At 47.7% G+C, this 15,880-nt stretch overlaps 4 protein-coding genes across 4 annotated transcripts; 2 read left to right on the forward strand and 2 right to left on the reverse strand.

Annotated features, from left to right (window-relative positions):
* Window positions 1-562: 562 nt before the first annotated feature.
* Window positions 563-2,462, reverse strand: F4807DRAFT_461498 (putative N-alkane-inducible cytochrome P450; the record flags this gene model as incomplete). Its single annotated transcript, XM_048001684.1, has 4 exons — window positions 563-754; window positions 847-1,082; window positions 1,140-1,776; window positions 1,857-2,462. The coding sequence occupies 4 exons, from the start codon at window positions 2,460-2,462 to the stop codon at window positions 563-565; spliced, it is 1,671 nt and encodes a 556-aa protein (XP_047853083.1).
* A 799-nt stretch (window positions 2,463-3,261) lies between these two features.
* On the reverse strand, window positions 3,262-5,610 carry F4807DRAFT_430127 (uncharacterized protein). The gene is made up of 5 exons (XM_047998400.1): window positions 4,914-5,610; window positions 4,314-4,860; window positions 3,868-4,246; window positions 3,613-3,810; window positions 3,262-3,541 (listed from the first exon to the last, which is right to left on the reverse strand). The coding sequence occupies exons 1-5, from the start codon at window positions 4,972-4,974 to the stop codon at window positions 3,434-3,436; spliced, it is 1,293 nt and encodes a 430-aa protein (XP_047853084.1). The 5' UTR covers window positions 4,975-5,610; the 3' UTR covers window positions 3,262-3,433.
* A 1,655-nt stretch (window positions 5,611-7,265) lies between these two features.
* Window positions 7,266-8,702, forward strand: F4807DRAFT_139685 (serine hydrolase FSH). The gene is made up of 3 exons (XM_047993101.1): window positions 7,266-7,418; window positions 7,479-7,782; window positions 7,846-8,702. The coding sequence occupies exons 2-3, from the start codon at window positions 7,722-7,724 to the stop codon at window positions 8,613-8,615; spliced, it is 831 nt and encodes a 276-aa protein (XP_047853085.1). The 5' UTR covers window positions 7,266-7,418; window positions 7,479-7,721; the 3' UTR covers window positions 8,616-8,702.
* Window positions 8,703-9,937: 1,235 nt separating this feature from the next.
* Window positions 9,938-11,712, forward strand: F4807DRAFT_468536 (heterokaryon incompatibility protein-domain-containing protein; the record flags this gene model as incomplete). Its single annotated transcript, XM_048002606.1, has 3 exons — window positions 9,938-10,277; window positions 10,331-10,593; window positions 10,755-11,712. The coding sequence occupies 3 exons, from the start codon at window positions 9,938-9,940 to the stop codon at window positions 11,307-11,309; spliced, it is 1,158 nt and encodes a 385-aa protein (XP_047853086.1). The 3' UTR covers window positions 11,310-11,712.
* Window positions 11,713-15,880: the final 4,168 nt, after the last annotated feature.

Here is a 15,880-nt window from a genome sequence, read left to right on the forward strand (position 1 = left end):
GTTGACCTGCTTACCCCACCATAAAGGTCATATTTCCAGCCCTACTATTCACTACCACTCACTATCCATATCTATATGGGAGTATAATGGAATGCGGCCCCTAAACGTAGTGCCTAGGTAGGGTGTTACGTTAGTAGTAGCGGCTACGTAATTTTGCTCTTACAGGTAAAAAATCCGATCAACGAAGGCTGAAAGTTTTGAGGCATCAATATTCATTGGGGAATTTAATGGGCTAAGATATAAACACATAGGTACCTATTTACCTAGGTAGATGCCTAGTCGTGTAAGTCTTCCCTGACGTCGAATCCAGAATCACAAGTCATAATTGATATCTCCAAACCTCAGACATTGAAACTCGCAAACGCCTTCTATGAGTGCTGTTCTATATACTCTATTTGCCTCTGAAGACAGTACACAGACCCCCCACCGATACCAAGCCCAAGCCCTAGACGGAATCCAAGTGCCCGACTTATCCAACCAATCCCGTACCGTAACTAATACACGCAAACAGGCTTTCAATTCTAATTTACAGCCCTACATTCTAAAGTTCTTTTTTATCTACTTACTTGTTTCTCCAGAAAGCGACCTTGCACCCGTGCTCGTTGCTCATGCCAATGCTCAGATGCTCCGTCCACGGGTGGTTATCCCTCGGCTCGATGCGCTTGAACTCCTGCATCAGTCGGACGATGTTGTAGCTTCCCTCGATCAAGGCGTTCTGCTGTCCCAGACACAATCTCGGTCCCCCGTTGAATGGCTTTATAACAAACACTCCACGTTAGCACGTCCGCGTTTTATCAACTAGAAATTTGGAGAATAGGTAGGTAGGTAGGTAGGTAGGTTACTAACCAGATACGCCCAGCCGGGCTTGATCTTCTCGTCTAGCCATCTCTCGGGGCGGAATACTTCGGCGTCGGGGCCCCAGAATTCGGGCAAGCGATGCATAGCCCAGACGCAGTAGAAGACGGGGGAACCCTTGGCGACGAAGACAGGAGCCGTCTTGTCGGGTCCGCCGCCACGAGGGAGAACGGTGTCCTTGCGTGCGAAACGTACGTTTCTAGGTAGAGGGGGCCATAGTCGGAGGGCTTTTCGGTTATTAGCATTTTTCTTGATTGGCTAAAGGGGAAGTGAAGTGTACTTACTCTCATTCAGAACAGCTCTCAGGTACTTCATCTCCTTCAGGGACTCGTAGTCAGGCATACGGCCCTCCAGCGATTCAACCTCGACCATTAGCTTATTCCAAATATCCTGGTTCCGCGCCATCTCCCAGAACGCGCTGCTCAGCACACTCGCCGTAGAATCACGCGCAGCCAACAGAACGCCGAGAAGCTCGCTGCGGATCTTATCCTGGTCCCGGCAAGCCCCCGCGATCTCAGCTAGGAGATTGTACCGGGTGCCCTTGGTCTGGCCGCGCAGCGCCTCCTGGATGAAGCCGTTGGTGAAGTCCTTGACGGTCTTGCAGGCCTCGTCGAACTTCTTGTCGCGGACGAGCCAGGCGTGCTTGCCGAGCTCGCTGCGCTTCTGCAGCACCTCCTCGGCGTAGTCGAAGGCGTCGAGGAACTTGCGCGCCGGGGACCCCGGGGCGCTGGTCTGGCTGCGCACCGATGTGCCCAGGAGGAAGTCCGTCGCGCTGTCGAGGGTCATGTTGTAGAATAGCGGCTTCAGGTCGAAGGTGACGCCGTCGGCTTTGGGGATGCGCGCGAGGAGATCTTGCGTGTGTTCCTCCAGGCTGTCTAGGTCGGCGACTTGGGCCCTGGTGAAAGCGGGACGGATCAGAGCCTGGAGACATGTTAACTCAGGTTCGACTAAGGCTTTCGCGAGGGAAGCGGAGATGCGACTTAGCGACGGGAATGACTTACTCTGGAGTGCTGCCAAGACTCGCCATCCGAAATGAAAATGCCACCAGAGAGCACGGGGCCGAGGGGAACCTCACGCGGACCGAGCCCGAAGTCGTTAAAATTAGTCGCGAGCATGGCCTTCAGGTTCACGGGATCGCAAGTGACCGTGAAGTGGTTTCCGGCCATGACGAGCGAGCTGGTGTACCCGAGCTCCTTGGCGCGTCGCGTGGTCTCCTTGAGGGTGACGCGGTCGCGGCGCTCGCGCCTGAGCCGCTTCCACGCCGACAAGCCCAGGATGTGCTCGGGCTGGGGCTCGCGCGGCGGCGGCAGACAGCCGTGCGCCTTCTTGAAGGCGCGGATCTCGAGCTGGCGCAAGACGAAGCGGACGACGAGGAGCAGGGCGCCGAGGCCCAGCGCGGCGAGGAGCAGCTGGTTCCTCTTGGACGACGACGACGACGATAAGGTCGTCGCCGCTTTGGTGAACTCTGTGATGGATGCCATGGTACTGTCGGCGGCGAAGGGTGCGTTTGGCATGACCGTCACCTCTGTTACCCAGTTGAATAGTTTTATCTCCACATGGACTGAGACGGTTTTCTTCGAGTCGGCGCCCGTGGTGGGTATATCCATTAACTGTTGCTCGGACAGTGACATCGCGGTCGGGGCCCTTTGAAATCGGGTTTTGTATATTCGTACCCGCTACATTTTCCGCATCCGTACCCCGTTTTAGAGCCCTTTCCCAGGCCTCGAGTTCCCTAATCTGGCGTGCAGCTGCCGCGATTCTGCTGACGTTGGATCCCGACTATAGGGACGAAACGTGCTGCAATTGGCTGTTTCTTCCAATTATAGAAACATCCCATCGATCCATTTCCTAATGCGGCATTTCCTGTTTTGGCAATGCCTATCCTTTACCCATCCCCTTCTAGGAAGTGCTCGAGTAGGCATCTTTTCACCCAACGCTCTATTAATGTAGTCTTGGCTGCCCACTTCTTTTGACCCAATGCATCGTTGAAACATGATCAGGTCCCCAGATTCGCGAGGTCGATAGACCTTTAAGCCCGGTCTGTCCGCGTGTCAGTTTTCAGCAGGATCGCAATCAGCTCATGCTTCTACAATCATCTATCTCAAGAGGGTAAGACAACCCTAAAGAGTTCTCCAGGCATAAGGGGTAATTGCTACGCTTACCTAGGTACATATCGCGGTCGTGTAAGCCGTTTGCCCGTAGGATGCGATAAACTTTTGTTACCACTGTTGTGGGTATTTCTGCATTCTGTACAGATGGATTGGAGTCCATAGTTCCCCTAAACACTTGATTTTTGGCGTTGTAGGGTTTTGTACCCGCTATATCGGTGGTACCCAACGCATGGTCGGGTTTCCACTGTGGACACAATTCAGACAACTCAACATGCCTATCCTTTGCTAATGAGACAGTGAATAGTACTAATTGCTATTGTATGAATTAAGATAACAATGTAAACAACGCTCGACATTGGTAAACTATGGTATATAGTGAATTGCTAAGTAAATCCTTCTAATCATCCTTGCCCGAAATGCCTATGTCCATACGAAATAACACCAGCGACTACGAGATAGCTGTAAGCTCAGTATCTTCTCTGCACGGGTCCTGCATTCTGCCCCGCCATCATCTTCGCCGCGTTCTCCATATCCCCGGACTTTGGCATGTTGATGATCATCAAGTACAAAATAGACTGCGCACATTCGTTAGTATTCTGGTAGAACTGCATGAAATAGTTAGGTAGGTTTGAGTGAACTGATATACCTCTTTTATCTTCCGCTTGCGCGGTCCCTGTTCCCTCTCGGGATGCTTGCGGGCCTTCTTCTCGAACTTCCGTTCTTGCTTCGCTTGCTTGCGCTCGTCCTTCGCCATCCTCTTCGCTTGCTTTTCGCGGTCCTTGGCTGTGAGTTCGACCTTTGGGTCCAGCAGGCCGTTAAGAGCACCCATGGGATTCTTCCTCATCTAGATAGAACATGTGTAAGTTATGGGCGTAGCAGAATGGTGGTTGTGAAGTCTTACGTATTTCCTCTGCGCCTTCATGTCCCTGCGGTCTTTGAACCCTTCGAATGCCTTTCCGAGAGAAGCCATCATTCCTCCTTGTTGCTGTTGCTGGCCGCCCTGGCCTTGGCCTCCTTGGCTATGGCTGCCTTGACTGTCGTCATCATCATCTTCGTCGGACGAATCCTCCTCATCTTCGGGATAGATTAGTTCAGCCGAAATTGGGAAATCAACCGATCCCATGACACCGTCGTGGTTTCGGAATTTCCCATCGTTGCCTTTGGTGTTGATGTTCTGCTGCAGAGTCTTGTCCGAGTTCGGGGCGTAAGCCATGATAAGGCAGTACAGCCCGCGCGGTCGGAAGAGCTCGTCATTCATCTTCGTGAGGTAGGCATTTTGACTAGGGTGGAAAATCGAATAAGCAAAACGTACCTAGTAATCAGACTCTAGGGTTACTTATGACTTACTTCTTACGATTCATGACCTCCTGGTAGACACCAGCCGTCAGTTGCACTGCTATTCCGATGGGAGGTGCTATGGCCGTTGGGATCATGCCGGCCACCCCACCAGCTAAGTTGATGGCGCCTAGCAATGGAGATTGCGTCAACGCTTTACCGAAGCCATCAAGAAAAGCCATGAATGTAGCCTGGTCGATGCCAGCTCGCATCAGATCAGGTGCATAGGCTTTGACGAAACCACGATCACGGGCCTTTGGTCGCCGTTGCGGTATGATAACGGGATACATCAGCGGTCCTGGCGGCATAGGAGACCCCCCTCCGTTCGCCAACTGCATCGCCGATCCCATCCCGGGCCCGGGCCCCGCCCTCGGCGCCGTCATGGGCGGCGCATTTGGGCGCTGGTATTGTTGTTGATAGGGCTGTTGATATGGCTGTTGATTTGGCTGTTGATACGGCTGTTGGTTATAGTTACTATAACCACCTTGACCTCCGTTTCTCCATTGTTCCTCTTGGCCATATGGCTGTTGATACTGAGGTGGCCCCGAGTATTGCGGCGCTTCATATCGATTAGCTTGAATTCACTTCAAAATGGGAATTGATCTGACTCACGTCTTTGATCGTAAGCGCCCATATCGGGCGGATAGCGTTGAAATTGGGAGGATTTAGACATGGTTAGGCTGAAAGTAACATAGAAGTTTCTATGTCAGAAGGTATATGTCGCCAAGAAAGGCAACAATAGTTATTATATAGGGCTGTCTCCTCTGACAGTAAAGTGGGATAGCTGCCAGGTACGTCAGTCTTTCTGTTCTGGGGCATTTTACTTGCACTGCCTCGTATGTAGGGCGCTTGATCATTGCAGCAATGCGACAACTTAGAAGGGCTTAGCTTCTCGTTGGGCGAATCACTGCCTAACTCGTCTCTATTGGAATTGGTCGCATATTAAATCCGCCAGCACTCCATCACACCCTCGGAATAACGCTGACACTGTTATATGGCGCTTCAAGGCCCCCAATAGGTCCGTTCCAACGCGCCAAGAGGCGTGCTTCCTATTTAAGAAATTTATTTGACCAACTGCCGAGGTTGTCTTTATAAGGTGTATCGACGTAGTGAATTACGGAGTATCGTTTGCTTCGAATTTCTATCTTTACAGCGTTTAGACTCGCGTCTATCAAGGTTGAAAGAAGGCGATGAATGCGAGAAAGACCTTTTCCAAGTAATAATGATAGACGATCCCTCGGTTTGATTTCTGGCGACGTCTAACACCGTGTCCAATTACGTGTTGGAGGCCTGAAGGAATACTCAATCACCGAGTGAGTGATATCTAACTTATGGGCTTCGCCCCTTTATGCATTTTTGGTTGACACCACGCTACCTACATACCTCGCATTCGCTTCACCAAATGCGAGATAACTAACAGAAATTACTGGTCGCGTTGTACGCGCGCAAACGCACAACGCAATAATTTTTCTTCTTTCCAATGCGACGTCTAGAATGTCACTCAAAGCACCCGCAACTGGGTTCTCGCCTTTCTTACCTATTCAATTTCACCATTTCCAATGTCAGAAGGCATTGTAGCTCACCTCGCATTCGCCAATCAATATCAAGGCCCATCGCAACAACGTAGCAGCGCGGTCATTCATCCGCGTCATATACATTTTACCCTCCCAACTCGTGATTTGATGCGCTCGTAATAGGTGCATCACGGTAGATTTTCATTGTTACTATTAAGTCTGGATTGACTTTTTTGCCCGTCTTCCTAGAATATCGCTGGTTCTCATGTATAGATCCTTCTCAGGTGTTCGGCGTGCTTCATTCGTCGCATCGGATGTAAGCTATTTCCTCAAGTGACAGAGATCGTCGCCTCCTTGTAAGTCGATACGGCACATGCGTGAGGCTCTATCACACAGGATTAAGCGGCTCATGCAGTACTCTATTGATTAATGATCGCTGTTATATCGAACAATCTTTTCCTATTGTGTTAATAAACCGCGACGTGCGTAAAACCGCCATATCAAAAGATGACTTGTGTCACTTAGGGGAATAGCTTCTAGAACCTGTCGTGTAACCATAATGTCCCTGTCCAATGATTACCTCGCGCACCGTATCTCGAGATGGAACTCTTCCTGACGAGATATGCATTACCTAGAAGGTAAGACTAACAGGACGAAACGACAGATAACCATGCCATATTGAGCACGAACACTCAGATCGACATTACCGAATGGAAGAAAGCGGCAGCCATAGCCTCTATTCCCTAAAGCGTCGATCTCGAATGTTTCTCCGCATCTTCTGTACTAAGATCTGAGATTTGGCTCGAAGGCATATTCCGTGTTAATATTCGCAGATCTATATGGTATCCCGCTTTGAAACAGACAGTATACTCCCGCATTGCCGTCGTTTTCGTGAAACCCGAGGCGCAGCGCAGTGGACGCATTATCGACGGGGATCTTGCTGTCGTTTCCGGTGATCCCTTCGGCCGTCCTTTTGCAAAGCACAGTTCGGTCGACCCGGTCGTAGTCGGTGATACCAAGCGGGATGATACGGTCTCTCGGTCCCGATACCATCGTCAGGTCGCATCCCGAGGCAGAGATGTTTACCTAGGTCAAGTTGAAACATACCAAACCAAGCCATGTTTACTATGGCGCATGTACGCATAGATGAGGCGGGTTTCAAATTACTTACCGTACTTACGAAACAAATGCATGGCTAGCATGGCTAATGGCGCCAGACGGGCTGCTTCGTTTCCGTACCAGCGCCCAGCTGCCCATGGGGATCTGCAAAGGAATCGTCACCAACCCTGCGAGCAGTGCCGGCTTATGGGCCATTATGTAGCCTTGACACGTTCGATCTCATCTCTCGTTGGTAGAAGGAATAAATAATCAACTGGGGCCTCGGTAGATATTAGGAGATCTGATTTGCAGATTGCTTATAGATTGCCGAACGCCTTTTACAAGGTTGCATGATCGTCAGATCGTCAAATCCTAAAGCTTCATCCCAGTATGAAGCCCCCAAATTTAGCAGCATTTTTCAATGCTAGTTCACCCATGCCTTGAACTAGAAGGATTCGGTAGTCCTTGTCTAGTTTCAAGCCGTCTTACTCATACACTTGTTTAGGTAGTAAACTGGTTTCCTTCCTAATTAGGAACTGTTGATTAAGCTTAACGGCTTTTGTAGATCCTACCCTCGTTCCGGTACTCCTCTTGGAGGCCAAGACTGTATTTCCATCCCTTAGCTCCCGCAAGATTTAACGAATCGGAATTGCTACCATGTCGTCGCCAAGGCATCTCCTCAGCACAAGAACTCGACACCCTTGACCTTTCGAGCGGCACATCTCACAATATCTTAACTCGATTACGCCCGGTTGCGTAAAATTAGCCTTGGCACAACATTCTTCAACGAAAAAAAACTTCTCTCAAGATGCGTACTCTCATGCTTCACGGTCACAGCACCAGCTCCTTTATCTTTAAGGCGCAGTCAGGTTAGCATTTGCCAAGGCCACCTAATTAAATTATCGCACTCGCGGCTAATAGTTACGTGCCAGGTCCTTTCCGAGCAAAGCTGGGCAACTCGTTTCAGTGGGAGTTCATTGATGGGCCCTACAGCTGCCCGCCACCCCGCGGCCTGAAAATGGTCATGTGGAAGGCGTACAAGTGGATGGAGAAGCCTGGCGTCGAGTCTATCAAGAAATCCGTTCAGTGGCTGCAGAACTACATCGATAAGCACGGTCCTTTCGACTGCGTCTGCTGTTTCTCGAAATCCTCTTCCGTAGTGGTAGCTCTCTTACTCTATCATGCTCGCGAAGTTGCCAACGGCTCCCAGAAGCCGCTCCCATTCAAGTCGGCCGTTTTCATCAACGGAAACCTTGAGTGCTCTGTCCTAGAAGACCTCGGATTGCCCGTAACACAGGAGGCGAAGGAAATCGAAAGGAAGGTGGAAGATATGGTCAAGTCCAAGGTCGACGCGATGTCGAACCTTGCCAGCAGCCTCGTTAAGCCGCAAGGGCTCTGGGACGACACGAGCCAACTTCTGCACGACCCCGATGAGCTACCGGAGCCGTCTGACTGCTTCGGTCTCGACTTTACGTCGTTCCCTCCCGATGCTTTCATCAGCATCCCAACCGTCCACATGTACGGTGGAAAGGACCCCATTTTCACTTCCAGCATCCAGCTGGCTTACCTCTGCGACCCTCAGAAGAGGGTAATGTACGACCACCAAGGTGGACATGACGTACCGAGGACCCCTGACGTGGTTGCTGATATGACTTCCGCCTTCAGGAAACTGGACCAACAACTGAAGGCGCCGGCGGCTTGAGATTGCAGATTTGAATAAAGCACGTTTTTTTCCAACGGTATGGGCATGCTAGGAGCAATAGAATACGGATAGATCATTTGTTAGATAGTCAATTCAAGACTTGTCGGTTTTTTTTCTCTTAATAAAGAGCAATAATTTGCGCCCATAAGCCCCGGATCTTTGTAAGCAGATGTATGAAAACAGCTACTTCTCGATCCCGCACCTGTATACTTAAGACTTTACGGGGACCTGTCAGAATTAAATCTCATCTGGAAACCTGGGGATCCTTGTTCAAGTAAAGTTGAGCTTGGCTATTCCGGCTAGATTGGGCTAGTTCTTATTTGTCATAAGCAGTTGTAGTAACATGGTTGCGTATTCCGTATTGGGATATCAGGGGAAATGGCGGAGATGGCCTAGAACAGGTCTGGCCCACCTGGGAATTCCTATCTAAGTATATGGAGGCTTTGAATAAAGTTACATTTATCCTGAGATTCAAGTAGGACTTAAAAATTGAGTGGTATTCTGAGTATATTACGTATATTACTCGCTTAGGTAGGTATAGAGGTAGGTACTTGGAATACTCGAACCGACCTGTTCTCTTACCTTGGACTTCACCACAACCAATATGAACTATATGAGAGCCATTTAGCAACCGCTCATGGAATACCTCGGAGTTTCCCACCAGAGAGCTATTTGCTATATTCAAAGGGGCCTTGAAAGGGTTCAAGTGTTACCACCTAGCGAGACACCTAGCAGTGATCCTCACAGCCACACGTAAACAGGCTTCTACTTATGCATAGACTCTCTAAGACATCTCCTTTCCGCCAGATTAACATGACATCAATATTATGAATAAATGAACTGCTTTTTATAATTACTATGCGAATGAACTCTGACTCAGACCTCCGAAGTATGAGCTTGCTCATCTATACGAACTTCCAAAGGTCAAATAAACTTGATTAGCGTATGACTCCCTATTATGATATACTGTTTATACACGTATTTATTTAGATTAAGCATAAGTAACCTAGCAATAAAACTATATATCAGTATAAAGAGTATAAGTTCTGGTAAGGCTGCGACCGAAGTGATCCTCAGCCCAATTCCATACCCATTCTTCCAAGAGTTACTGATGACAGATGATGGCACAACCTTACGTTCATAAGCCGTTGCCCTCATCGCGGTCGTTAGGCTTCTCTCTCTAGCTCCCTCGGTGAATCGCAATGCGCCAATACAATGCAACATCACCATCATAGAACTTCAAGGCCAGTCAGCGAAGGTGCCATACGAAGCCTTGTCATATGTGTGGGGCTCTCCGACCGACACGGTACCAATTCGGTGTAATGGTATGGAACTTTTTGGTGACGCCGAACTGTCACGATGCTTTACGCCACTTACGGTTCCGGTTTTCTAGACGCAAAGTGTGGATAGACGCCATCTGCATCGACCAGCGAGACAATGATCGCGCAACTCGAGAACGCAATGCTCAGGTACAGATGATGGGAGATATATATGAAAACGCCTCAAGGGTTATTATCTGGCTTGGTCTAGCTCACCCACCTACCCCTAGAGTATTTCGCCTGATTAGAATCGTCGGCCTCACTGAATACTGTCAGGAGAGATACAAGTTTGCGCAGATTCCGGCGAAGCCAGCCTTCGAAGAATTCTCGCGCCGCCTCCAAGGTACCTTGGAGAACTGTCTTGATGTTGATGGTTATTTGCTAACAGTATAATAGCCAAGGACGACAAATCAAGGAGGTACATTGAAGGGCTGCGATACCTTCTAGAGAATAGATGGTTCTCTCGCGTATGGACGATGCAGGAGGTTGTATTCGCCCGAAAATGTGTTATCCTTAGCGGTGATAGCCAACTATACTGGGAGCTCTTTAACCTGACAGTGGGAGATATAGACAATTCTATTGCGGATAGTGAGCCAATACTGCTCACGATCAGCAGAAGTGTCACTGGCACTCAAATCCAAAGACACAAAAAGGCTGTGGTGGGTCAAATGGCAGAAACGCCTCTCATTAGCCGGGGTAGAATGTCATTAAGCTCGAAACGGGCTTTTGAGGCCATGGACGAGTACTGGACGAGGGCACTAGGATATATATAATGCTCTATTCCCAAGTTAAGATTTATGGTATGTACTCAATCTTCAAGGCCACTGGGCTTGAGCTGCCAGATGTCGATTACAACAAGAGTGTTCAAGAGGCATACGGAGATATCGCCAAGAGCTTCATTAAAACCCATGGTCGCCAACTTTTTCCAATATGGACGCCTAACTGGAAAATGGCCCATATGCCGGGGCCAGACATTGTTGATAATACTGGAAACTTCCCCTTCGAGGGCAAGAACTTCCGCGCTAGCGGTGATAACTTAGCAAGCATTCCAAGCTTCACGCCCACCGAAGAGCTTCGAGTTATTGTCGTAGGGGATGTGCGGTCAATTGTCGTGTCACATACAGCCGGAGGACAACCCGATGTGGTCGGAAGAAAGGCTTTTTCGCTCAACTTCGTTCGTGCGTGTCATGATTGGTTTGTCTGGCTGAGTTCGGTCTGGGAGATAGAGACATACCAAGGCGAGGGAGTGCTTATAGAGGCACTAACAAACACAGCAGCCTTTCACAAGATTTTCGAAGCAGGGGAAGACATCGATCCCGAAGAATGCAAACAGCTCGAGGCGCAGTTCCATTGCTGGACCGACGTTTTCATGTAGCCTAATTGCGACGTGATTACGGCTCGAGATGTGGAAGTGGTTGCTCAACTAGAACCTAGCTCGGCGGACAATATGGAAATCATAGAAGGTGCTCTAGATCTTGCTAAGATTATATCATCAAACGACGCTGTGTCCGACGATGCTAAGAAAGTTTTGTTGGGTGCAGGCTGGTTTCACTCTCAGGTCTGCTACGAGCTAGCTAATTGGGCCTTTCTATTTCTTGAAACTGGGCGTATCGGTAAAGCGTTTTTCAACTGTACCTAGGGAAGTCCATAAAGTTGCGCTCCTGGCCGGATCAACCGCCCCCTACCTACGTATTAAGAGAGGTTGGAGATAATCGTTACGAAGTCGTCGCGCCAGCATATATTTACGGAATCATGAACGGGGAACTATGGCCTGCTAGTGAATAGGGGACAAAGGACATCGTATTGGTATAAAGCGCTTATGAGACGAGCACTCAGGGGTTCCATACGCGATGGTATAATTGCCTAAGAACATTTTAAATTTTTCTTTTTTTCTCTTATTCGAACTCGATTTCTATCTATGGGAGGGATAAAGTAGCTCTTACACTCGGGAAATAGCATTGAAATGAAATTCTTCTAAGAGCAGGAGCAAACTGGCTCTCCAGTGTTCCAGACCCACACGATATTATGGTAGAGATGACCACCACTTTAGTAAGAAAGAGTATTCCCTGAGGCTTCATCAAAGGGTAACATTCTCATTACCCATAATATTATCATCCTAAGAAAATTTCTGTCTGCCCAAGACGATCTTCGAAAACATTTTCTCCGGAGTCTAATGTCCCATTTTACGACAAAACAGAACTCCGACGATAATACCGCCACAGAATATATTAACCCTTGGTTGGTACGGAATGTTACCTTACCTACCTATCCATTGATACTATCGCCCTCTGCCCGAGAACAAAATTCAACAATCCACAATGATTAATTACATCCCTCTGACTACCTAGCAGTTGTTCCAAGCTAGGGGCTAGGAGAAAGAACACATCTAACCACCCGCAGAATCTTTTTTTTTGATCAAAAGGGAGTATTACCTGTAAACCGGAACATTATGAGTGCGAGTATCGCAAGATAAAATAGACGTAAAATTATGCTTTAGATTCTAGATCTAGCCTCCTAGGTTATATGAAGCTGTATTCTGCCCTTTAATCTTTATCTGAAGACAATTGTCAGTTGAAGGGATAATCATAAACGAGGTTAGGCTACTAGATAGCTAAGCAGTTGCCTTCTTCTTGGGACGGACTTAAATGCATGCAATCTCCACTTGATGGCAGTCTCCGTCGTCATGTGTCATAAAACATTGTCACATTCACAGCCGCATCATGCCATTCCATGAATCTGTAGCACTTTGCAGGCTGTCAAAAGCAAATGAGTGGCTAAATATCTTTAAAATTTGTGCTTTTTCTAGACGGGTCACATTGAACGGGCGCTACTGCGATCTCATTAGTCGATCCTTTCGCGAGGGTACCATCAGCCCTACATTTCATTCTATTCAGCTTTTAAACATGAAGTGGATCGGAAACTTACCTTGACAGCACGAAATTTGATCGGCCCTGTAGCTTTCAGCAAAACGTGCCGTTACATTTCAGGTGAAATCGATCTGAATTTGGAGTAGAGTTCGTAATCTGAACGCCTGAAATTAAAATTCCCCGAACCACCATATTCTTGCGGACTATCTACACACTACAAGCCAATATTCACGCCTTCGGGGTACTACCCTTTCACCGAAGCCTTGCGACGTTAAGCATTACAGAGGCCATCTTCACAAGACAAGAAATTTCCCGATAGTAATCCTATAAGTAGTATCGGCGCTGAAACCGAAAGCCGATTTCTCCCATATTACCTAGGTAAGGCTGGACTTTATAATAATATTGTATCGATTCGCGAATATATTAACGTTTAACTACACCGATAACCTTAAACTACAAAATATACAAAATAAAGGGGTAGCTTTATGGTGAAATATGGCCCGTGCGTCACTCCTATTTGAGGTATTGGCAGTCACGTTTAAATGAACACGTTTTTGATGATTTGAACAAAGAGATGATTTCTATTTTGACTACGTTGTAACTCCTGAGGATTTAGCTGCCTATCTTCCAAGCACTTACTCGGAGAGACTATTCTATAGATACCTAGGTAAGTTGCGAAAGAGGTTCGTCTAGGGCCATGGTGATCCACACTGACTTCAATGCCCATAAAAATCTAACGCATCTTTTCGGCCTGTTGCTAATTACCGAATTCCCTATCGTCGGCCCTGCTGCCGCCCACTGATAACCCTTCCCGACCTATTCATCGCTGGCGCTATAGTCACCCTCTGTTTGCTTACGTATAACAGCAAATCCAGTAACTTTGGCAGCGCTCGAAAGGTTGCGTACAGACTCACCCAGGTCTTCCCTCACCTCAACATCGAGGACGGCAATAGGCATGCTGGCGAGCTCTTCAAGTAGCTCAGTGATAGAGCTACGAGAGCTGCTAAGGACTGTGCCTGATGTTTCGAAATCCGGGCCGAAATCCGGATCGAAATCGACGTCCTTGTTTGTTGACGGATAGGAATAGGTCTTCTATGTCGATCATATTGACGGTGCCGAAAGACTTCTTTCAGACAAAAGATACTTGCATAGATGTGTGTGGGGGTTATGCTATGAGATTAGATAGGTAGGTACCTAACGTAGGTATCCACAGGACTAGCCTGGGTTAGGTGTAGTTGGTGTGGATCGCCGTGCCTGTGGACGAACCGTACGAAAGGGATCATTATTTCCGTAACACAGCCGTCCCCCCGCCATTTCGGGAAGGATTCCATGGTTCTGTGAGAATATATCGTATCCGTATGATAAAAGAAAAACTAGCTGATGATGTGAGCTCGACCGCCTACGAACCTAGGTACCTAGCAAGTAAGTACTTAGACTAGCAGGATCTAGAATCTAACCCTTGGCAAGAAATTGTATGTGGTAAGATGCTTTATCGTGTTAGTTGAAGTTTGGTAAGTGGCTTTGTTAGTGATTGAATGGCATGTGTCCAACCGAATGTGGAAGCCTTGGGATATGCCTTTGGACGAAATAGTGCATGTTGTTGTAAGAACTAGATGAAAGAGTTCGCAAACTGTTTGTGACAGCCCCCAACGGCAATAAATAGTTTGCCAATTCGTCACCAACGGCATGCAAGTCAACTTGAAAATAGTCCCGCGTGTTGTTGGTGGCTGACTAAATCAGCTCTCGTCCATCGAATATGACATATGTGGCTTAGCGATAGCGCAAGACAGACAAGCAAAAGCGGTCAGGCAATTTGCGGAGTAATCGGCAGCATGATGTCGGTGAGATATGATTTGCTGATCTGCAGCTGAGTACCGAAGAGTTGCGAAGGGTTCGGAGTTCCAATTTGATGACGCGAGAGAGGTTAGGGCTAGCCTAGGACTGACTATTGCAAGGGTTTGGCCCACGCGTCAACCAGATGAACACCAAGTTCGGTACAGATTAATGGACCCCTACATATATCACACCCTTTATGTGCTGGGATATTTTCTTTAGCATGCCCTAACGGATCCGAAGATCGTGTTTGATCCGGATTGTTTCTCGGTAAACTCGCCATGTAGAATGTCTGGTTGCAAGTAGTAAATAGGGCTATCAAATGAGACAGTATGAGACTTCGTCTATGCTTGTCACCGAGAGAGAAAAGCATCGCCGATGTTTATGTAAGCTAAAACAGCGGAACTTCCGCTCATTAAGTGAGCGATTTCTAGAAACGCCGAGTCTTCCCCATCCTTTCTAATCCTGTTTGATATTGGTGGTTCTTCTTCGCAAGCACTGACGACGCTTTCTTAAAGTACCTAGTACCTACCTTCTTATATATGATATTATCATCAGTGGTCTCTATTACATAATATGGCTACCCCTTGCTATTGTCCCTGCAATACGATAACTCTCCTCTCATGACGTTTAATGTATTATAAGTAGCAGTATGAATCCTTTTGAACATGGGCCCAAGAAAATACACATCCATAATTCCTGCTTCACTACACCTACCAGTAGTGTTCCTGCTCTTAATCAAATAATTATATGGCCCAATAATTCTATGGCGTACCTCTTACCTGACAGCTGAGGCGAGGAATCTGAATGGTCTGACATTACAAGGATTACACTGCCCCCGGTTACCCGGACCTTTAAATGTTACACAGTTCCATCAACTCTTACATATGGTTCGGCGCTTAGGGCTGGGTTTGACATGTTTCGTCAACTCCCCTTTCAGTGTTATCATTGGCGAGTTTCACAAGAAAGTTGGTCAGGTGTCATATTCCCATTGCTGTATAATGCATGCGTCAGGTGTAGATCAACCTTGCATGCCTAGATATGGATTTACTTTGCATAGAACAAGAACGAGGAAGCGGAATCAAGTCGCACGAAAATGTATGAAAGTAGGAAACACAGGCATTGTAATCTTACCTAAAAATGTTACATCTTATTTTTAAAACATATGTACCTACCCACTATGTAATGTCTTAGTATTCCTTAGCATATTAACTTACTACTATAAACATGTTCCCGTGACATCGTG

The sequence above is a fragment of the Annulohypoxylon truncatum genome, assembly GCF_022578515.1.
Source record: "Annulohypoxylon truncatum strain CBS 140777 unplaced genomic scaffold F4807scaffold_21, whole genome shotgun sequence".
NCBI classification, from domain to species: Eukaryota; Fungi; Ascomycota; class Sordariomycetes; order Xylariales; family Hypoxylaceae; genus Annulohypoxylon; species Annulohypoxylon truncatum.